This window comes from Ovis canadensis, chromosome 14 (genome assembly GCF_042477335.2).
Source record: "Ovis canadensis isolate MfBH-ARS-UI-01 breed Bighorn chromosome 14, ARS-UI_OviCan_v2, whole genome shotgun sequence".
NCBI classification, from domain to species: Eukaryota; Metazoa; Chordata; class Mammalia; order Artiodactyla; family Bovidae; genus Ovis; species Ovis canadensis.
The window spans coordinates 73,318,705-73,341,822 of record NC_091258.1 but is presented as its reverse complement, the minus strand read 5'-3'; the positions used below and the strand labels follow the sequence as shown (position 1 = coordinate 73,341,822).

At 40.2% G+C, this 23,118-nt stretch overlaps 1 protein-coding gene and 1 pseudogene across 3 annotated transcripts in view; one reads left to right on the top strand and one right to left on the bottom strand.

Moving 5' to 3' along the window:
• Positions 1-409: 409 nt before the first annotated feature.
• The window catches only part of LOC138419209 (zinc finger protein 665-like), a 203,334-nt gene continuing 180,625 nt past the window's right edge, over positions 410-23,118 (bottom strand). Inside the window, exons 3-6 of one of the 3 annotated variants that reach the window (XM_069551691.1) lie at positions 19,812-19,890; positions 18,444-18,526; positions 13,110-13,236; positions 410-3,815 (exon numbers count right to left, since the gene is read on the bottom strand). In XM_069551691.1, coding sequence (XP_069407792.1) covers positions 2,299-3,815; positions 13,110-13,236; positions 18,444-18,458 — 1,659 coding nt within the window. In that variant the 5' untranslated portion in view covers positions 18,459-18,526; positions 19,812-19,890 and the 3' untranslated portion in view covers positions 410-2,298. Of the gene's footprint in view, positions 3,816-4,530; positions 4,870-13,109; positions 13,237-18,443; positions 18,527-19,811; positions 19,891-23,118 lie in introns of those variants that run through there. The other 2 variants (XM_069551694.1, XM_069551692.2) reach the window with 2 other exon arrangements.
• LOC138418522 (ATP synthase F(0) complex subunit C2, mitochondrial pseudogene) lies at positions 14,058-14,455 on the top strand (annotated as a pseudogene).

The following is a 23,118-nucleotide window of genomic DNA, read 5'->3' as shown; positions in this document are numbered from 1 at the left end:
CCCTGGTAACTGTCCCTCTCCTCCTACGAAAAGCCCAGGCCTTTTAACATCTTGCCTACTCTGTTCAAGGTCAGTTGGTAGAACATTATGTTTTATAACAGGCTGGACTATGTACGGAAGGGCTTCGTGATCCTACTACCATGATGAGTCATGTCCTAGTTTTACATTGTTTTCTCCCCTCCCTGTTGCTAATTCACACTCACTATTGAATTTTGTAATTCAGGCTGTGTGTTTTTCCAGGGAATATGGATGTGAATGAATTGTATTTAATGAAGCCAGTCCCTTCATCTCATTGATTCCTTCCCAGAGACCATTGTGAAACCCATGTAACAGATGCATTTAATCAATGTATTACCAAAGCCAAGCTCTTAGAGCTCACCACACAACAGGCCAATAAACTGAGAGACTATTTGTTGAGCAAGGAATAGTGACTTTATTCAGAAAGCCAGGAGACCAAAAAGATGGTGGATTACTCTCCCAAAGAATCATCTTTGCTGAGGTAGAATTTGGGTTTCTTTTACACGAAAAGATCTCTATAGCTTCTCTTCAAATATGGACTTACTGCAGCAAAGGCACCCACTCCAGTACTCTTGCCTGGAAAATCCCATGGATGCCAGAGCCTGGAAGGCTGCAGTCCATAGGGTTGCTGAGGGGTTGGACACGACTGAGCGACTTCACTTTCACTTTTCACTTTCATGCACTGGAGAAGGAAATGGCAACCCACTCCAGTGTTCTTGCCTGGAGAATCCCAGGGATGAGAGAGCCTGGTGGGCTGCCATCTATGGGGTCACACAGAGTCAGATACGACTGAAGTGACGTAGCAGCAGCAGCAGCAGCAGCAGCAGCAGTTGCTGCGTACCTGAACTAAAGTCATCAGAGAATACATATAGTGAAAAAGGTAAAGGATTTGCCACAACCACTGAGTCTGGGAAGTATGGCTCCACTATGTTCCTATCTGGTGACTTTTGGGTAAGATCCTTGCCACACACATTACATTGCTGTGTGTTTTCTCCAGGATAAATAGTCTGATACTACTGGTGACATGTGAGGATAGGGTTCCTTTTTTTTTTTTTTTTTAAACATTTGTGAAATTGGTGAGGAATCTTTCTAGAATGAATTCATGTTCTAAAGACCTGACTAATAAATACTTATATATCTGGCTTATATCTAGTATGAATTTTCTTATGAAGCCTAAGATGTTGCCACACTCATGATATTTGTATGGTTTCTCAGTAGGATGAATTCTCTGAGCAACAGTAGGGTGTGAATTTTGAACTTTGAATTTTGAAGACTTCTACCATATACCACATTCACATGAGTTTCTCTCATGTATGCATTTTCTGTTGTTTAGTGAGTGCTGAGACCTCAGTAAAGGATTTTCCACACTCGAAACATTTGAAAGGTTTCTCTATATGTATTCTCCAATGTTTTTTAAGGAGTGAATTTTGACTGAAGAACTTGCCACACTCATTACATCTGAAAGGTCTCTCTCCAGTATAAATTCTCCAGTGAAGTTGAAGATGTAGTTTTTGACCAAAGATTTTTCCACATTCAACATATTTGTAAGGTTTCTCTCCAGTATGAACTGTCTGATGCTTTAAAAGGGTTAACTTTAGACGAAAGGCCTTGCCACACTCATCACATTTGTAAGGTTTCTCTCCAGTATGAAACGTCTGATGACTTGAAAGGGTTGACTTTTCACGAAAGGCCTTGCCACACTTATCACATTTGCAAGGTTTCTCACCTGTATGAACTGTCTGATGCCTTAAAAGGATTGACTTTAGACGAAAGGCCTTGCCACACTCATCACATTTGTAAGGTTTCTCTCCAGTATGAACCATCTGATGACGACCAAGCTTTGAATTTCGGCCGAAGGCTTGGTCCCATATATCACATTCAAATAATTTCTTTCTAGTATGAATTTTCTTATGTCTCCTGAGGTATGAGTCCTCAGTAAAGGCCTTGCCACACTCATCACAAGGTGTCTCTCCAGTATGAACAGTCTGATGCCTTAAAAGGATTGCCTTTACATGAAAGGCCTTGCAATACTCATCACATTTGTAAGGTTTCTCTCCAGTATGAACTGTCTGATGACTTAAAAGGTTTGACTTTAGACGACAGGCCTTGCCACACTCATCACATATGTAGGGTTTCTCTCCTGTATGAACCGTCTGATGACTTAAAAGGGTTGAATTTTGGCCGAAGACTTTGTCACATATATCACATTTAAATAATTTATTTCCTGAATGAATTTTCTTGTCTCTTGAGGTGTGAGCTCTGAGTAAAGGCCTTGCCAGATTACCCACATTTGTAAGGTTTCTCTCCAGTATGAATTGTCTGATGACTTAAAAGGCTTGACTTTAGACGAAAGGCCTTGCCACACTCATCACATTTGTAAGGTTTCTCTCCAGTATGAATTGTCTGATGCCTTAAAAGGGTTCCCTTTAGACGAAAGGCCTTGCCACACTCATCGCATTTGTAAGGTTTCTCTCCAGTGTGAACTGTCTGATGACTTAAAAGGCTTGACTTTAGACGAAAGGCCATGCCACACTCATCACATTTGTAAGGTTTCTCTCCAGTATGAACTGTCTGATGCCTTAAAAGGGTTGACTTTACACAAAAGGCCTTGCCACACTCATCACATTTGTAAGGTTTCTCTCCAGTATGAACTGTCTGATGACTTAAAAGGCTTGACTTTAGACGAAAGGCCATGCTACACTCATCACATTTGTAAGGTTTCTCTCCAGTATGAACTGTCTGATGAGTTAAACGGGTTGACTTTAGTCGAAAGGCCTTGCCGCACTCATCACATTTGTAACGTTTCTCACCAGTATGAACTGTCTGATGACTTAAAAGGGTTGACTTTACACGAAAGGCCTTGCCACACTCATCACATTTGTAAGGTTTCTCACCAGTATGAACTGTCTGATGACTTGAAAGGGTTGACTTTACACGAAAGGTCGTGCCACACTCATCACATTTGTAAGGTTTCTCTCCAGTATGAACTGTCTGATGACTTAAAAGAGTTGACTTTAGACGAAAGGCCTTGCCACACTCATCACATTTGTAAGGTTTCTCTCCAGTATGAACTGTCTGATGGCTTAAAAGGCTTGACTTTACACGAAAGGCCTTGCCACACTCATCACATTTGTAACGTTTATCTCCAGTATGAACCCTCTGATGACGAGCAAGGTTTGAATTTTGGCTGAAGACTTTGTCACATATATCACATTTAAATAATTTCTTTCCTGTATGAATTTTCTTATGTCTCCTGAGGTCTGAGCTGTGAGTAAAGGCCTTGCCACACTCATCACATTTAGGTTTTTCCCTGTGTGCTTTGAGTTCTTGTGCTATTCCTGAAGGATTCATAAACTTATTCCCATATATATTAGAAACACTGGTTTGGACAGAAGGAGGAATTCTTAGAACTGGTGAAAATGAGAAACTGTTGTTGACAGAACTCTTAACTTCATTATATCCAGAAATTATTCCGCCAGTTTGAAATATCTGCAGTTTATACTGAAAGTTAAATCCAAACCTCTTTCCAAAGGGCTTGATGCCTGCATCCTTTCTATCATGCGAATCTCTTCCATCAGGCACATTTCCATTAAGGCTTACAGGTGTGCCTTTATAATTTCTTTTGTCATCTCTCCCCTGACACTCAAAGTCACACATATTTTCCTGACTATCCCAAAGATGAACATGTTTGATTTCACAGCTTTCAGGTCTTCCCAGCATCAATGTTTGGAATGTTTCTCGTTTATCACTGTTCGCTTTGGGTTGTAAAAGCTTGATCACATGTGTAGGAGAGATATCTACAAGATAAAAAGAATCATAGGTATCCTGCTCTCAATAATTCAAAAATAAATGTTTCATGTTGAATATATATTACACCAAAAGTAATACTTACATCAAGTTATGAAACACCACAATGATGACTGTAAGTGTTTAGAAACACTAAAGGAATAGAATTCTTAACTTAAGAAAGCATCAACATAAATTCACCATTAGGGTAGCCTAGTTTTAAAAACCATATGACAAACACTCATATTGGACAATCTTATGCCAACTCTCAAAAACAGAGTGTTTTTCTACCAGGACCCTTAGGAACATATCAATCAACAGTTGTCTCAAATTGAAAAGAAAAATATTACACTATCATTGTATTCTGCAAACTTACTGTACATAACTAAATTCTAAAGAATAAATTATATATTGTAACAGTAAATAATCCATAACCAAGCTTACCCAATTAATAATTAAATATTCATAATTGGTTGTTTACAATTGAAAACAAATGAGAAAATGAAGAATGTGACTAAAACAATTTTTTGAAACAACATACTTTTCTAAATCTGCTATAGAACTACATACCCCTTAAGAAAAGGCATTTTACAATGTTAACAAGTCGTATGTGCCAGTTGTATTGCTGAATACATGCTAAAAGACCATCATCTGTAAATGACACATAAATTAAGATGTAAAATATTCACCGGTTTTCTAACAGCCAATAAAAAATGCAATCCCCACCTATGCTGTTGTTCAGTCACTCAGTCGTGTTTGCCTCTTTGCGACAGTGTGGACTGTAGCGCACCGGACTCCTCTGTCCATGGGATTTCCCAGCCAAGAACAGTGGAGTGGGTTGCCACTTCCTTCTCCATGGGATCTTCCTGACTCAGGGATCAAACCTGCATCTTCTGCATTAGCAGGTGAATTCTTTACCACTGAGCCACCAAGGAAGGTCTCTGCTGCTGCTGCTAAGTTGCTTCAGTCGTATCTGACTCTGTGTGACCTCATAGACAGCAGCCCACTAGGCTCCTCTGTCCCTGGGATTCTCCAGGCAAGAATACTGCAGTGGGTTTGCCATTTCTTTTTCCAGTGCATGAAAGGGAAAAGTAAAAGTGAAGTCACTCAGTCTCTTAGTGACCCCATGGACTGTAGCCTACCAGGTTCCTTCCATCCATGGGATTTTCCAGGTGGGATTTCCCAGGCAAAAATAATGGAGTGGGTTGCCATTTCCTTCTCCATGGGATCTTCCTGACTCAGGGATCAAACCTGCATCTTCTGCATTAGCAGGTGAATTCTTTACCACTGAGCCACAAAGGAAGGCTAATCTCTAGCCATGCACTATTCTTAATTACCTAGTTTAATGGCACCAAAATATAATAAGTTAAAAGTGAGTGCTTTGTGTATTTATTGACTAGGGTCAGACACAATATTGCTGAAAAATGTTGCAAGTGAAATGCATACAAGATATAATGTAGTTGAGGTTTGACAGAAAACAAAATTCGGTAAAGCCATTATCCTTCAATTAAAAAATAAATAAAATTTTAAGAAGATATAATGTAGAGCTAGAATAAATAATTTCACAATTTGTATGGAAATACAAAAAATACCTCGAATAGCCAAAGCAATCTTGAGAAAGAAGAATGGAACTGGAGGAATCAACCTGCCTGACTTCAGGCTCTACTACAAAGTCACAGCCATCAAGACAGTATGGTACTGGCACAAAGACAGAAATATAGATCAATGGAACAAAATAGAAAGCCCAGAGAAAAATCCACGCACCTATGGACACCTTATCTTTGACAAAGGAGGCAAGAATATACACTGGATTAAACACAATGTCTTTAACAAGTGGTGTTGGGAAAACTGGTCACCACTTGTAAAAGAAAGAAACTAGATCACTTTCTAACACCATACACAAAAATAAACTCACAGTGGATTAAAGATCTAAACAGATGACCAGAAACTATAAAACTCCTAGAGGAGAACATAGGCAAAACACTCTACGACATACATCACAGTAGGATCTTCTATGACCACCTCCCAGAATACTGGAAATGAAAGCAAAACTAAACAAATAGGACCTAATTAAACTTAAAAGCTTCTGCACAACAAAGGAAACTATAAGCAAGGTGAAAAGACAGCCTTCAGAATGGGAGAAAATAATGGCAAATGAAGCAACTGACAAACAACCAATCTCAAAAATATACAAGCAACTCCTGCAGCTTAATTGCAGAAAACTAAACGACCCAATCAAAAAATGGGCCAAAGAATTAAATAGACATTTCTCCAAAGAAGACATACAGATGGCTAACAAACACATGAAAAGATGCTCAACATCACTCATTATCAGAGAAATGCAAATCAAAACCACAATGAGGTACCATTTCACACCAGTCAGAATGGCTGCGATCCAAAAGTCTACAAGCAATAAATGCTGGAGAGGGTGTGAAGAAAAGGGAACCCTCTTACACTGTTGGTGGGAATGCAAACTTGTACAGCCACTATGGAGAACTGTGGAGATTCCTTAAAAAACTGGAAATAGAACTGCCTTATGACCCAGCAATCCCACCGCTGGGCATACACACCGAGGAAACCAGAATTGAAAGAGACACGTGTACCCCAATGTTCATCGCAGCACTGTTTATAATAGCCAGGACATAGAAGCAACCTAGATGTCTGCTAGCAGATGAACAGATAAGAAGGCTGTGGTACATATACACAATGGAGTATTACTCAGCCATTAAGAAGAATTCATTTGAATCAGTTCTAATGAGGTGGATGAAACTGAAGCCTATTATACAGACTGAAGTAAGCCGGAAAGAAAAACACCAATACAATATATTAACGCATATATATGTAATTTAGAACGATGGTAACGATAATCCTGTATGCGAGACAGCAAAAGAGACACAGATGTATAGAACAGGCTTTTGGACGCTGCGGGAGAGGGAGAGGGTGGGATGATTTGGGAGAATGGCATTGAAACATGTATAATATCATATATGAAACGAATTGCCAGTCCAGGTTCAATGCATGACAGTGGATACTTGGGGCTGGTGCACTGGGATGACCCAGAGGTATGGTACGGGGAGGGAGGAGGGAGCGGGGTTCATGATGGGGAACACGTGTATACCTGTGGTGGACTCATGTTGATGTATGGCAAAACCAATACAATATTGTAAAGTAATTAACCTCCAATGAAAACAAATAAATTTATATTTTAAAAAAGATATAATGTAGATAAAGAACTTGACAGAATATAGATATTACCTTTTTTAAACAAATAAATTTTGAGTATTTACTATAAAACATGTACTACTGACAGCACTAATTTGCTTTAAAAGGCTTGAGGTAAATTAACATGTTTTTCTCTAATCAGAGCAGGAGACACACCCAACTGGCCCACAAAGTGGTAAGAGAACCAGGATATGAATCTGAACCTACTGGGACAACTGAGAAAACCTATTTGTAAACATGACCACCAACTGAATGAATAGACTAGAAAATATTAAAAAATAAACACAAGGAACTTAGAAAGAAAATATCAAGGAAGATACAAGACAGAAGTAGTCTGTTTAACTATTATTCAACCATCCCATCTCGCACAGAGTGATTTAGGTCATGTCCTGAGAAACATGTTCAATAAATGATCAGAGATTATCTTTACAGTGAGAGTATGTAGAAGGTGGAGAGTATGTAGAAGGTGGAGGGATGTGATAGGTAAGAACAATGTTTCCATCCATATCAAGGTACTATGTGAGGACTGGTCAGGACTAAGAAAGGGCCTGCGTGGAACATAGGGTACACAGGTTTATGTCAGATATCAGCGTCTGACTGCATGTCTTTGTGGAAATAACTGACAGCGTAAACTAATATACTGACCTTAAGAGAAAAGAACTGGTTCAGCAACTTTATGGGCATTATACTATGGGTATGGGACAGAAACAAGAGAGATTTTAAAAGTGACTGTGATATATGGAGAAAGCAGGATAATACCTGTTATACTATTTACAATGTAATGTATCCAACTCTGATTTTGTAACTTACATTGGAACACTTATATTCAAGAAAAGCATACACAATATTCCAGGATATTGTGTAAGAATCTTATTAGCAGAAATCAGAAGAAAAATCCAGGAAAAGGCTATCTAAACCTGGGTTCCTCTGCCAAGTATGATTAACCTCTCCATTGGACATTTACTTCATTTCTTCTTCCACACATGGTCATCTCAAGATCGAGGAGTATCAAAGGAAAGGAGGGACTGATACTGACTCTGGAAGACCTTCCCAGTAACAAAAGCCTTTCTGAGGCATCCAACTCTTTTTTGTAGAAAAAGGCTTTATTCTCCTAGACCTTCCCTGAGTTCAAAAGAGCAGATTCAAACAGTTACTAATACATTAAAGGACATTAAAGGATCATACCACGATCAAGTGGGATTTATTGCAGGGATGCAAGATTTCTCAATATCCACAAGTTAATCACTATGATACACCACAGTAACAGTTGAAGACTAAAAGCCGTATGATCATCAATAGATGTAGAAAAAGTTCTGACACAATTCAAGTGTCATTTATGATAAAAACCCTTCAGAAAGTCAGCACAGATGGCCCCTACCTCAACATAGTTAAGACTGTATATGTCAAACACACAGCTAACATCATACTCAACAGGGAAAAACTGAAAGCACTCCCCTTAACAACATGGATAAGACAAGAATGTTCACTACTGCCACTTTTATTGAACATATTTTTGGAAGTCCTAGCCACACCTATCAGAAAAGAAAAAGAAATAGAAGGTATTCAAAGTAAAAAAATAAAGAAGTAAAACTGTCACTATGATGCTACACACAGAAAATTCCGAAGATGCCACCAGATGACTACTAGACCTCATCAATGAACAGAGTAAACTTGCTGGATACAAAATATATAGAAAGCTGCTGCATTTCTATACACTAATAATGATATATTAGAAAGTGAAATTAATGAAACAATCCCATTCACCATCTCAGAGAAAACAATACAATTCTAAGGAATAAACCTACCTAAAAAGTCAAAAGAACTGTACTCATGAAACCAGAAGATGCTGATGACTGATACCAAAGATGACACAAACAGATGGCACAAACATATACCATATTCTTGGATTGAAAGAAGTAACACTGTCACAATGACCATACTATCAAAGCAACCTTTATCAAATTAACAAAGACATATTTCATAAAACAAAGAAAAACTTAATTTGTACCGAAATACGAAAGACTCTGATATCTAAAATGATCTTGAGAAAGAAGAACAGAGCTGGAGAAATCATGTTCCCTGAGTTCAGACAATACTACCAACTGACAGTAAACAAAGTGAAAGTGGAGTCGCTCAGTCGTGTCCAACTCTTTGTGACCCCATCGACTGTAGACTACCAGGTTCCTCTGTCCATGGGATTTTCCAGGCAAGAATACCGAAGTGGGTTGCCATTTCCTTCTCCAGCAGATCTTCCTGACTCAGGGACTGAACCTGGGTCTCCTGCATTGTAGGCAGATGGCTTTACCGTCCGAGCCAGCAGGGAAGTTACATGATGATGGCACAAAACAGAAACACAGATCAGTAGAACAGGACAGAAAACCCAGAAATAAACCAATTTACTTAGAGTCAATTATTCTATAACAAAGGAGGAAAGAATATAGAATGAAGAAGTCTCTTTAATAAGTGATGCTGGGATAAATGGATAGTTACATGAAAAAGAATGAAATTCCAACATTCTCTAACACCACATACAAAAATAAACTCAAAATGTGTTAAACATCTAAATGCAAGACCAGATACTATAAAATTCATAGTGGAAAACAAATGCAAAATACTGACATAAATGTCAGCGAAATTTTTTTGAATCTATCTCTTAGAGTCATGGTAATAAAAGCAAAATCAAACAAATGAGACCTAATTAAATTTAAAACCTTCTTGCAAAGCAAAGGAAACCAAAAAAAGAACAAAAATTCAACTTTTGCACTAGGAGACTATATATGCAAATGATGCTACCTATAAGGGATTTCCAAAATATACAAACAGTTCATACGCTTAATATCAAAACAAACAACCCAATCAAAAACTAGGCAGAAGATCAAAACAGATACTTCTCCAAAGCAGACAAACAGATGGCCAACAGTCACCTGAAAAGATGTTTGACATCTCTACTTATGAGAGAAATGCAAATCAAAACCACAAAAATGTATCACCTCACACTGGTCAGAATGACCACCATCAAAAAGTCTACAAACAATAAATGCTTGAGAGGGTGTGGAGAAAAGAGAACCCTCCTACACTGTTGGAAGGAACATAAATGGTACTGCCACTTTGGAGAATAGCATGGAGGTTCCATAAAGAACTAAAAATAGAGCTATCATATGAAGCAGCAATTCCAATCCTGGACATATATCCAGAAAGGATGAAAACGAATTCAAAATGATACATGGACCTCAATGTTTTAGCAGCACTATTTATACCAGCCAAAACACGGCAGCAACCTAAATGTTCACTGACAGACAAAGGGATAAAGAATATGTGGTACATATATACAGGGGAATATTGTGAAGTGAAAGTAGCTCAGCTGTGTCCAACTCTTTAAGACCCCATTACCTGCAGCCTGCCAGACTCCCCTGTCCATGTAATTCTCCAGGCAAGAACACTGAAGTGGGCTGCCACCTCCACAGCATAAAACACAATGAAGTAATGCCTTTTGCAGCAATATAGACAGACTTAGGGAGTATTCTAAGTGAAATCAGACAGAGAAAGACAAATATCATAGGATATTATATGTTGAACTGAAATAAATGATACAAATGAACTTATTCACAAAATAAACTCACCAGAATAAAAAACAAACTTATGGTTACCAAAGGGGATAGTACAGGATGGTGATGGGGGCAGGAAAGGGAGAGATAAACTAGGAGTCTGAATATTTACAAACTAATGTATATACAAAATAGATAAGCAATAAGTACCTATGATACAGCTCAGGGAACTATATTTGGTATCTTGCAAACTGCTGTATACTTGAAACACAAAATTGTAAATTAACTATGCTTAAAAAGTGGAGAAGGAAATGGCAACCCACTCCAGTATTCTTGCCTGGAGGATCCCAAGGACAGAGGAGCCTGGTCGGCTGCCATCTACGTGGTCACACAAAGTGAGACACAGCTGAAGCGACTTGGCATGCATGCACTGGAGAAGGAAATGGCAACCCACGCCAGTGTTTTTGCCTGGAGAATCTCAGGGACAGAGGAGCCTGGTGGGCTGCCATCTGTGGGGTCGCACAGAGTCAGACACGACTGACGGGACTTAGCAGCAGCAGCCGCATACCTAAAAAGAATGGTTAAAACAAAAACACCTCTTGTAGAGATGTTCCAAAGATGTTTCACAAGGGTGTAAAAACTACTAAATGGGGGAAGCAGTCTATGAAACAAGACATGTTGACAAAACTGAATATCCACCAGCAAAAGAATTTACTTGGGACATTATCTTACACTACAGACAAAAACGAACTCAAAATGATTCAAAGACCTAAATCTAAGTTCCAAATGTATAAAACTCCTAGAAGTAAATGTGCAGGAAATGTTTCTGGAAATTGGACCCACAATATATACAACACCAAAAGATATAACACCAAAAGCACAGGCCACAAAATAAAACCAGATATTAATAAATTGAACTATATCAAAATTATAAACCACTCTGCATTAAAGTACAGAGAGTTTGAAAAGACAATCAACAGTAAAAGAGAAAATATGTGGAAATCATACATCTGATAGTAAATGAGTACAAAGAATATATAAAGAATTTTAAGACGGACTGATCACCAGTTCCACCATAGGAACCATTCCCCAATCAACCATCCAACGTGTTGCAAACACAAAACAGAAATACAGAGAGTAACACAGAAATTTGAACTAAATGATAAAATTTAAAAATACCTACAATGCACAGAACAACAGTGCAGCCAATAGCCTCATAGATATGAGAATGTGAACTTGGACAAAGTTGTCCTGGGATAAATTCCCATATCATTTACAGAGGCTAAAATATATGGTCCTTGATACACATCAACAACACTGTCATGGTGCTCTTGACAGAGTCTCCAAAGCCAGAAAATAACCTGGAAAGATGTATCAGGCTCTCGTGATACTTTCTCTCCCATAATCCTAGAACATACTGACCACTCTACTGGATAGCTTCAAGTGGTGACTTTGTACAGAGCAAGAAAATAACATTAGAAATAGTGTCTCCATCACAGTTTTGTTACCTACTAAATCCACTCCACAGAGACTCACCAGAGGCTGCCAATTAAACATAGGTGGATTATCACAGCAAGGAAACCAGATAAACTTTCAGACCCTCAGAAATATATTTCAAAGAAATTGAAGAGGTAAAATGATACAAAGTAAGGAGAATGGAACATCAGGAACAGTTGACATTCCCAGACGGGGTAGAGCAGCACAAGAGTAAAACTAATACAACATGAAGGTCAGACATTACAGCATCTTGGGCTGGGACCGTGCACTCGACCTACAGATGGCAAGCTCAGAGCCCGTGAGATTCACATATGCTCCCCTCGTAAGATCTAGGATCAAAAAGACGATCTCTCTAGCCAATCTTACATTTTCCTAAGTAACAACCACAGAGGATTCAATCCACCGTCTTGTCCCACTCCTAAACAGAAAAAAACAGCCCTTTTGAGATACTCGTTTTTCTTTATATGTTGTAGTTTTGGCTACTTTTACATCACTCCCCACTGTCCAGAGCTTTTTCTCATGCTCCAATGTGGAGATAATATTCAGATCAGAAACAAAAATTCTGGGACTCCCCTGGTGATCCAGTGGTTAAGACTCTGCATTTCCAATGCAGGGGGTGCAGGTTTGATTCCTTAGTCAGGGAACTAAGATCCCACAAGCAGAATGGTGCAGCCAAAAAAAAATAAACAAGTAAGCAAAAACAGACAGATATTCAGTGTTATCAGAAGAAAGAAATCTAAAGTGCTGTGGATTTTTTTAAACCCTGAGCCAAAAGTCAAAAGGTAGAAAATAGGAAATCGGGTTTTTTGGTATTGTTTTGTTAACATTTGCCAGTGAGCTTTGTAGATAATTAAGCTCTGGGACAACCTCAGATATTACATGAAACAGACACAGCATCTGAAGACGGTCAGTTTAACCTTGTGAAGTTGTGTCATGCCCCAGTCACCAGAACTCTCAGATGGAAGACATCAGGGCCTCCCAAGGGGCACACAGGGAAAATGCAGATACCCAAGGGCAGCTCTGGAAGGAAGTCATCCTCACCCACAGACAGCAGGTTCCTATAGGTCTCCAGCATCACGTCCCTGTACAAGGCCCTCTGAGCAGGGTCCAGGAATTCCCACTCCTCCTGAGTGAAGTTGATGGCCACATCCGCAGAGGTCAGTCGTTCCTGAAATGAAACCACATGTCACCAAAAGGGCCATGAAAAGTTCTCATTTTCATGCAAAAGAGAAAAGGTAGTAAGGGGTACGGATTGACTTGGTTGAACTAACAGATCCATGCAGGGGTATCTGGAGAAATTATGCATCTCTAATTTTAATTTCTTATGCTTTTTGCTAAGACCTTATGAGATCCTCCAATTAATATGGATTTTTCATCACTGTTCAAAATCCATGAAATATATAAAAATAAAGCTCAACACTGTTGAGCTTTATAAAATATATAAAAATAAAGCTCTACCCAGTGAGTGCAACTGATTATCCAGATGAGGTACAGCATGAGTTTTGTCTTCAGAGATGACAAAGTCCACGGCACTTTTAATGGAAAGGTCAAAATTTTCAGGTATGATGTAGATAGCAGCAAGGACCAAAAGTGTCTGAAGGCTTCCTATTGCTCTAAATTACTGTAGTATTACTCTAAACATTAAATAAGTACTTTACAGGCAAGAACCTGTCATCAATATAATAGCTCATTAAAGAACCATCTGTTCCCACCTTAGAGAAGAAAACCTGTGTCACAGACACTCTGAGAAACTTGACTCAGATCAAGAAGGTAAGAAATGTTACATGAAGCACCTGAACTCAGAAGCTTGGGCTCAGCACCTGAAGCTTAAGTATCTAACAGTGAAGTAATACAGAGAACATTACAAGTCCTTTGACAGAGGGCTCCTAAAGAAAACTTGAAAGAAGTCGAAGGTGAGCCTCTTCCCTGCCACTCTGTCTTCTCTGTAGGGGGAGCAGCTCTCGGGCCTCAGGCCTTCATCCCTTGAAAATGGACACCTGTGACAAATTAGTCTCTACCCCCTCCCTGATCGGGAGAACCTCCCCCCCTGTTGAGTGATCACTGTCTGCAGTGGTGGTGAAGGACTGGAGACACTGACCCATGAGAGCCACAGCGGCTTGGTAGCCCCAGGTCCCTGGACCATCTCACTTATTCTTAGCCACAGCTTCCAAACCAGTGCCATTTCAAAGGACTTTGACACAGCAGCCAAGTTCCCTGGAGCTGGAGCTGCCACAGCAGGGGTGGCTGGCTCCGGGCCTGGAATTGGGACTGTTTGGGAGCTTCATCACTGTTATGCCAGGAACCCTTCTCTGAAACAGTAGCTCTTCTACGCCATGGGCTTGGCCCTCTCAAAGGCCATGGGGCTCTTTTGCCTGTTGGTGGTCTAGCTCATCTTCTTCACGATGTGAAGCAGCTGTTTCCACCTCCCATAGTTCTTTCTCCTGTGTCTGCCCTGTATGTTCCCTTTCCTGTAAATCCCCAGGCAATCTGGGGAAAGTGCTGGGCTCAGGGTTTGACAGCAGGAAAACAAATAAATACTGTATTAATATGAAAAAAAAAAGTCCAAGGTGAACAATGTGGAATGGCATGAAAGGTCTTATAGATGTGAATACAGAAACACAACTGTTAGTAATTTACTACTTAAAACACTAACAGGTTTTTTGGAAAATTTCAAAGCTGCAGATTATACTGATAATTTCAACTGAAAAAAAAAAGGTGATATGTAGTTTTTAAATCATGACGTCTTCTACCTAAACCACAGACTTGCACATACATGCATGCTTATCTATAAAAAACTAATTGACCTGAGAGGATTCATCTTTTGACAGATGTTTTGGACAATTTTATATCATCCTTTTATTCACATGTGTTTCAGCATCTTTCAGACAATAAAAATGCATCCTTTGCACTCAGCTGAGTTTGTCAACAGGATTCTACACTAGGTTACCAAAAGAAAACTGGTAAAAACATTAAAAAAAAAAAAAAGAATACTTGAACTTAATTCATAATAAAATTACCATATACAAAGATATAAATTTTTATACATTTAGATTTACATAGCAAGGCATTAACAGAAGCCAAAGACTTTCTTTGCTTTTTTTTTCCATTAATAAAACAGTGATTTGAAATTAGAAGAGTCATTAGATTATGACAAAAAAAACTTATCAGAATAGCAAAGTAAAAAAACTTCTTGGAGAATTAAAAATCATGGCAAAAATAATATGGAAAAAATATAGTTATTAAGCAAGACTATCTGAAGAAACATCATGATAGGAAGGAAATATTCAATACATCCCTTCTGAAATTACAGTGGCATGAAAGGAGCTGTCCAGGGTGCCTGTCTTTCAGGGGCCACTAGAAGAACTAACAGGAGGAAAAAACCAGGGCAAGAGACACAGAGTTTGTCAGAGACTTGAAACAGGTAGTACTCACAAACCTAAAGATATGGAAAGGTGAAAAGTGAAAGGATGGAAAAAGACAGTCCATCCTAAAGAGAGCAGGGAAGACTGTTATATCAGACAAAACAAACAGAAGAAAAACAAAAGTGCAATGAGATAAATATTGTATAATGATAAAACGGTCAATTTACCAAAACGCTGTAACAAGTGAAAATATATATACATCTAACATAAGATATCTCAGAAAAATGAAGCAAACATTGAACAGGCATGTACAGATCACACTGCCCAAGAAAAGCAGAAAACACATGTATCTTAAGGACACAGAAAACATTCTCTATGAGACACCACGTTAGGCCAAAATTAACCATTTTAAGAGATTGATACCATAAAAGTATCTTCCCTAACAACAACGAAATAAACAAGAAAAAAAAAGAAAATTCCTCAGATGTGAACATTAAACAACTCACTCTTACAACACAAATGGGTCCAGGAAAAAAATCACAAGGAAATGTTTAAATACATGGATAAAAATGAAAAGACAACATTACAAAATGTATAACACAGAGAGAACACTGTACTAGAAGGAAAGTCTAAACTGTTAAATGCTTACAGTAAAAAAAAGAAAAGATCTTAAATCTGAAATCTATTTTTAGACCTCTAGGAAGCAGAAAACAGAAAACAAACTAAACTCAAGTTTAGCAGAAGGAAACATGTAAATAAGAAAGATTAAACCAGAGATACAATAGAAAGTAGAAAATATAAAAATCAACAAACCAAAAGTTGATGTTTTGAAAAAACTGTATAGGAAAACCCCCACCTTGACTAAGGACAAGAAAAAAAAAGATTCAAATAACTAAAAACAGATATGAAACAGGAGTGATTACAACTGAGGTCAAAAAGACAAGGAAGTAGTATGACAGATAATGCCTATAAATGACAGAATACAGGAGATACTGGCAAATTCTCAGAAACATACAAACTATTTTACTTATTAAGAAATTAAAAAAATTGATGTGTTGAAAGTGAAAGTGTTAGCCTCTCAGTCGTGTCTGATTCTTTGTCACCTCATGGACTGTAGCCCACAAGGCTCCTCTGTCCGTGGAATTTCTCCAGACAAGAATACTGGACTAGAGAGCCATTCCTTTCTCCAGGGAATCTTCCGACCCAGGGACAGAACCTGGGTCTCCTGCACTGTAGGCAGATTCTTTATGATTTGAGTCACCAGGGAAGCCCATTATAACTAGAGAGATTTAAAAAGTAGTTAGAAACCTCTAAGAAAAATACAGGACCAAATACTACCAAACATTTACAGAAGAATTACCACTAATCCTGCTAATTCTATGGAGCAAGCATGGTTCTAATAGTTTGCTGATTTCCCAAAGACACAAGAAAGGAAAACTAGAAAAACTAGAAACCCTGATGAATACTGATGCAAAATTAAAATACTTGCAAACCAATTTCAACACACATTTAAAAGAACTGGAGAAACAGACGCAGAGAACAGATGGAGGTGGGAGGGGAGGAAGGAGAGGGTAAGATGTATGGAGAGAGTAACATGGAAACTTACATTACCATATATAAAGTAGAGAGCCAGTGCGAATTTGCTGACTGACTCAGGGACTCAAACAGGGGCTTTCTAACAACGTACAGGGGTGGGATAGGGAGGAAGATGGGAGGGAGGGGCCATATGTAAACCTATGGCTGATTCATGCTGGTGTATGACAGAAAATAACAACTTCTGTAAAGCAATTATCCCTCAATTAAAATAATTTAAATAAATAAATAAAAAGAACTGACACCATGACCAAATGGATTTTATTCATATAAGGCAAGGAGAAGTCAACATACAAAAATGAACTAACATAACACATTACATTAACAGATTAAAGGGGGGAAAAAAAACAGGATCAACTCGATGCAGAAAAAAAACCATTCAACAACAATTTGACAACCTTTCAAGATGGAACACTCAACAAACTATAAACAATAAATTATACCATTATCAACATAATAAATGCCATTATGAAAAGAGCACAGCAATTGGGAAAGAATGAAAGAAAGCTTTTTCTCTGAGGTCAAGAAGAAGGCAAGAATGCACACTCTGCACTGTGGTTCAAGAAAGCACTGAAACCGTTAGAGCAATTAGATGAGAAAAAGAAATCAAAGGTCCCAAAATTTAAAAAGAAGTAACCGTATCTTCTTTTACACATGACAAAGTTTCATCAGTAAAAATCATAAAGATTACAAAAGAAACATGCTATATCAAAACAGATTCTTTAATAACTACACAAAGGGTCAATCAACCAATTAACTCATTATCAAAATTACCATGACAATCTTTGTAGAAGCAGAACAAAACATGGTGAAAGTCATAGAACTATTCAAAGAGCAAACAGCAAAACTCTTGAAGTAGGAAGATGGAGGTCTTTCTATTTCAACACCTATTACAAGGTAATCAAGGTTATGTGGTACTGGTATAAAAACAGACAAACCAACTGAACAGAACACAGTACTCAGAAATAATTCTTTGTGTATATGTAAGGTATATTCACAAGGATGTCAAGATACACAAAAGGGAAAGGACAGGCTCAATTGATCTGATTCCCAGATTTTACCAGCTGTTGTGCATACTAACACCTGACATCCACGTGCAGTTTCCTTAGGCTGGTTGACAGAGAGCGGACAGCGCATCCAGATAGGCCCTAAGCATTCCCTGCTGCCCAACAGCACTGAGACCCCATTTCCAAGCCATGGGTGAGAAGCCCTGCCCTGGACGGCGCCCAGGGGAGCTTCCTCACAAGGGCCAGGTCACTGGGTCATGGGGAGATGGGATCTAAGTGGAGACAACAGGGCTGAGGGAAGGCCTCAGGTGAGTGTGCATGTACAGGAGTCACACAGGACACTCCAGAGTCAGACACGATTAGTGAGTCCAGAGAAGGGCATTTCAGCTAGGACAGACTAAATATGACCTTACCTGAGTAAGAGCCATGCCTCACCCCTTTTCTTTCCTCTTTCTTAACTTCAGGGCTTCCTCAGGCAACACGAGTCTTCAGAGGTCTATCATGAAAGTTGAAAACATGCTGTTTAATGCTTACAGTCAACACATCCCCTTGCTGAGCCCCAACCACACACACAGGGAAGCCCTCACCATGAGGAACAGACAGTCCCCTGTGGCCACTCTCTCAGGAGGGACTCAGGACAGTCAACTTCCGCAGAGAGACCAACACGGGACTTTCCCACACTTTCCCTTAGATCACACTCCCCTCCTGGTGAGGCCTCATGTACACAGCAGCAGGAGGCACGTCCACTGACCAGGCAATCTCCTTCAGGTCACACAGCAGGCCCTGATCCATCCCCACTAAGAACAGAGCATCCCCTTCTCAGCCCAGATCTCAGCCCTCAGGACTGGGAGGACTCAAGAGTCCTGATCCTCAGTGAGGGATCCAGACTGGAATCAACTGGGGCATCTTAAACATTCTCGAGCTGCGGACCAACACAAACTATCTGAAGGGGAATCTCTAGTCAGAGGGTACAAAACGTGTGTCGGGAGCTGCGTTAGGCATTACTGAGAAAATGTAGGCACGGCCCCAAGCCCCTCTTCTTGTCCTGCAGGCTCAGACCTGGGATGAAGGAGTCAGGGCTTGTGATTCTAACTTGTTTTTTCTTTCCTCGGTTGAGTTGACTGAAAAGAATGTTAAGGTGCTTATTGTCCTTGAAAGGAGCATGAGAAGGCACAAAGCCTTCTGCAGTTGTGCCCAGAGAATAATCCATAAAGTTAACCACTGACATTTGTTCAAGGATCTTTACAAAAGTGTTCCAGGCTGAGCACGTAGGCCGCAGCTTGAGGCCATGGGAAGGATGGTTATCTGAAACCTAATTGTTTGGGAAATGTTTATGGTAATGGAAGTTTGCCAAATTTAGGGTTTAGGAATAATTAAGAATACTTAGAAGCTAAAAATTTAAGGAATGTGGTAGTGCTAGCATGTTTTACTATAGCTTATACAGATTAGGAATTTCAGAGATATTAATAGCTAGAAGCCTTTTTAGGAGATAGTGAACTTAGGATGCTAGGGGCAAACACGATTTTAAAAGATAATAAATAAACTGAGGAATGTGGTATGTAGCTCAGACATTAGCATGAGTTACGATATAATCACAAATTAAAGTAAACAGGATTCTGAGAGAATCGATGAAGCAGAAACTCTGTTTGAAGGGCAACAAGGTTTTATGGAGATAATAAATCTGGGTGAGGGGAAACTGAAAATGCCAAACCTCTGACTTAATGTTTTTCTCAAAGTACAAAAGAGAAGCTAAAGCTTGAAATAAACATGTAGTCCCGTACCTTGAGTCAGAGGCTGCATCATTCTCCGCCGACACCGCTCATCTCTTCAGGATGACTCCCTGGCTGCTGGAGCTGGACTCTGGCACGTGTATGCAAAATGCGTCATCAATGAAACGTGAAGCGTGGACTGAGCACCATTCAGAGGAGAAAAGAACCCCCAAACTCTCTTTTTCTTTCCCAGCCTTACTAAGGTGTAACTAACAAAAATGGTATAAAGTGATCATGTGATAGACTCATACACTGAATAATTATTATAGTGGAGTAAGTTACACTTCTACATATAACTACACTGTTTTATTTCTCTCTGGGTGAATTTCAAGGATATAGAAACACTACCGGCAGGATGCAGTACCTCAGATCCCCAGAACTCACTATTTTACAACAGAAAATCTCTACTCTTTGACTACCAGTGCCCCATTTTCCCCTCCACCCACCTCCTGGTAAAGCCTTATTACTCGATGGCTCTATGAGTTTGACAATTCTAGTTTCCACATAGTGTCTGTCCTCCTTTGTCAGGCTTATTTAACTTGGCACAATGTTCTCTAGGTTCACTCATTCTAGCATAAATGCAGGATTCTTGATTTTTATATTTATATACAGAAAAAAAATAGTTCATGAATATACAGTATATAATAAATATTTCTATACTACACTTTTGTAACCTATTCTTTTGTCAAGAGACATCTGGGCTGTGTCTATGCCTTGGCTACTGCAAATCCAGTCACACTCATGGGACTGTGGACATATCCCTGAAAAACTGATTGCTTTTCCTTTGGATATCTGTCAGAAATGGGTTTGACAGACTGTAGGCCTGTTCTATATTAATTTGTTAAAGAACTTCCATTTTATTTTCCAACATAGCAGCACCATTTACATTACCACCAACAGTGCAGTTAAGATTCCCTGTTTTCTGTACTGTGCTGTATGTGTGCTTATTTTGGGAGGGACAGGAGTGGATAACACAGCACCCAGCCTGGCAGCAAGACAGTTGCAGCTGCATTTTCTAGAGGATAAGCCTCCAGGCTGCAGATCACTGTGGCATCGCTGCCCTCTGATTTTTTGGAGCCATCCTCCCCGACGTCACAGGACTTTATGACTCTTCTCAGGTTGGGCCCAGAGATCCAAACCGAGCAGGACCACCTTATAACAAGCATTCTGTGATCTTAACCTAGTGCTCCTATTTTCCCAGCGGGACTGAAACAAACTTGCAAACTTTCATGGTGTCCAACAGCGTGTCCAGAGCCCATAATGAGCCTCTAACCCTCTTATACAAACACAAAGCATTCCAAGCCCTGATCGCTCATGCATGAGGCAAAATACAAAAGAGGACACCCAAGGATCCACAGACACAAGACACCATAGTTTCATTTACAGAGAGTGATCCAGGTCAAACATTGAAATCTCCAAAGACTATGAAAAAGAGGGATAATTGCAATGATGCACATGGCCCACTGAGACCTCAGCATCTTCCAAGGAAACACTCCAGATTCTCTTGGTATCTTCCCAAATGCACATGAACCTTTCTGCACCGGCAACCCCAAGTACACAATGATACCAAAGTTGATGCAAAAAAATGACCTGAGATTTTCCATGTTACTCTACGGTGCCTGCCTGCTAAAAGAGCCAACAAAAGCGTGGGAGTGGAGTGGATGCTGGGGGCACCCGCTAGAACCAGTTCCTCAAGCCCAAGGCTCCCATCCTCCTGCACCCACAGATGCCTGCGGGCTCAGCCCAGGCCACATTCTAACAGTGGAAAAGACATCTTTTGGCTGAATTCCAAGTCCTTCATTGCTGCTCACGTGTGGTCACGAGTTGTCAAATCAAACCTGTGCAGGCAAATGTCAGCCTCAGCACTGCTGTCCTGGGGAACACGACCTCAGGCAGTAGAACCTCAAACCACTCCATGCGGGCTCTCCAACAAACCCGCTTCCTGGTGCTCCAGCCTGAACGGAGACATTCTCTTCCAACAGATCCACACACCCCTTGTCCCTGCAACTACACTTGGGATGGGTGCACGCTCCATTCACTGGGCTCACCTTGATGCCCCCAAGTACTGCCACAACCATCCTGCAGACCCCACCAGGCTCCCTCCGCTTTCCCCATTTGTCTGCCTCTCCTCCCTGATGACTGGCCTAAGGAAGACTAAAGCACACAGGGGTTTCCTAGTAAAGGGGATCATAAGAGGAGTGCCCACTAGCTACCACCCAAAGGACACTGCACATGCAGTATGAAAATCAAGAGACTGGCCCTCCTGGGAAAGTCTGCCACCACCTGGGGACATTATGGAGTCCACGTACAAAGGCATTTGAGATGAGGAAGTCTCAAAGGAAGGGTCTCCAGGTCTCACTCTCTCCTGTTTTCTCCACCCACACCTACTTGGAAGATATTCTAGCTCTTGCGGGGCACAGGGGGCAGCGTTTCCTTCCTGCCCCATTAGGTTTTGGATTTCTGCTCATCCTCAGTGCACTGAAATCACAATGCTGACATGGAGCACATGAACTCCTAGATGGCAAAGCTGCTGTCCACGATGGTGACTGGTCCTGGATGGACACAGCTTAGATCTGGGGGCTGCAGAGGATGAAACCCAGCAGACGAAACATGGGGACATCTTAGCTCACTGCTTGAGGACACCAGTTCTGTAGGGCTTTTCAGGACTTCCTATATTTCTTGGCTCATCTTTTGAGTAATTAAGTAGTCACGTGGGGTAAAGATCAATTACAGCTGAAATGTCCAGAACATGGGAAACATCTTCATCACCTGCCCTGTTCTCTTGGTCTTCCCTGAGGATTATTCAGCCCAACCCATAGTCCTTTCATCTAAAGACATTTCCAGTAACAGGTACTGCAGCCACGCTGGAAAGAAGAGGAAAACTATGAGCCCTAAAAAGAGGGGAACCAGGAAGGACTCATAACCCATGAAGAAGGGCATTAATTTCTGCTGATGGCAACTGATACAGAGGCAATAAACCTGGGTAACACGAGAGAGACTGTTAGGAGGGGATGGAGAGACCCCTCTGAGCCTAGACTTGAAGGGTGACAAAGGGCCTGAGGCACGGTGACCTGAAGGTGAGAAAAGGAACTACAATGTCAGACAGAAATGGTTTTGGTATTTGGAAACAGAGAAAAGGTAAATGAGACCAGGACAGGCTGAACCATGAGCAAAGGGTCAACTCCCAGGATGAGGCTGGAGACACTGACAGGGCCCTGAGCTTGACAGAGGGTTGTGGGGAAACAGTGAGGAGTCAAGCTTTTGACCCAAGAACAAATGAAAGCCAGTGGAGGTCTGAACGTCAGGATATAAAAAAATC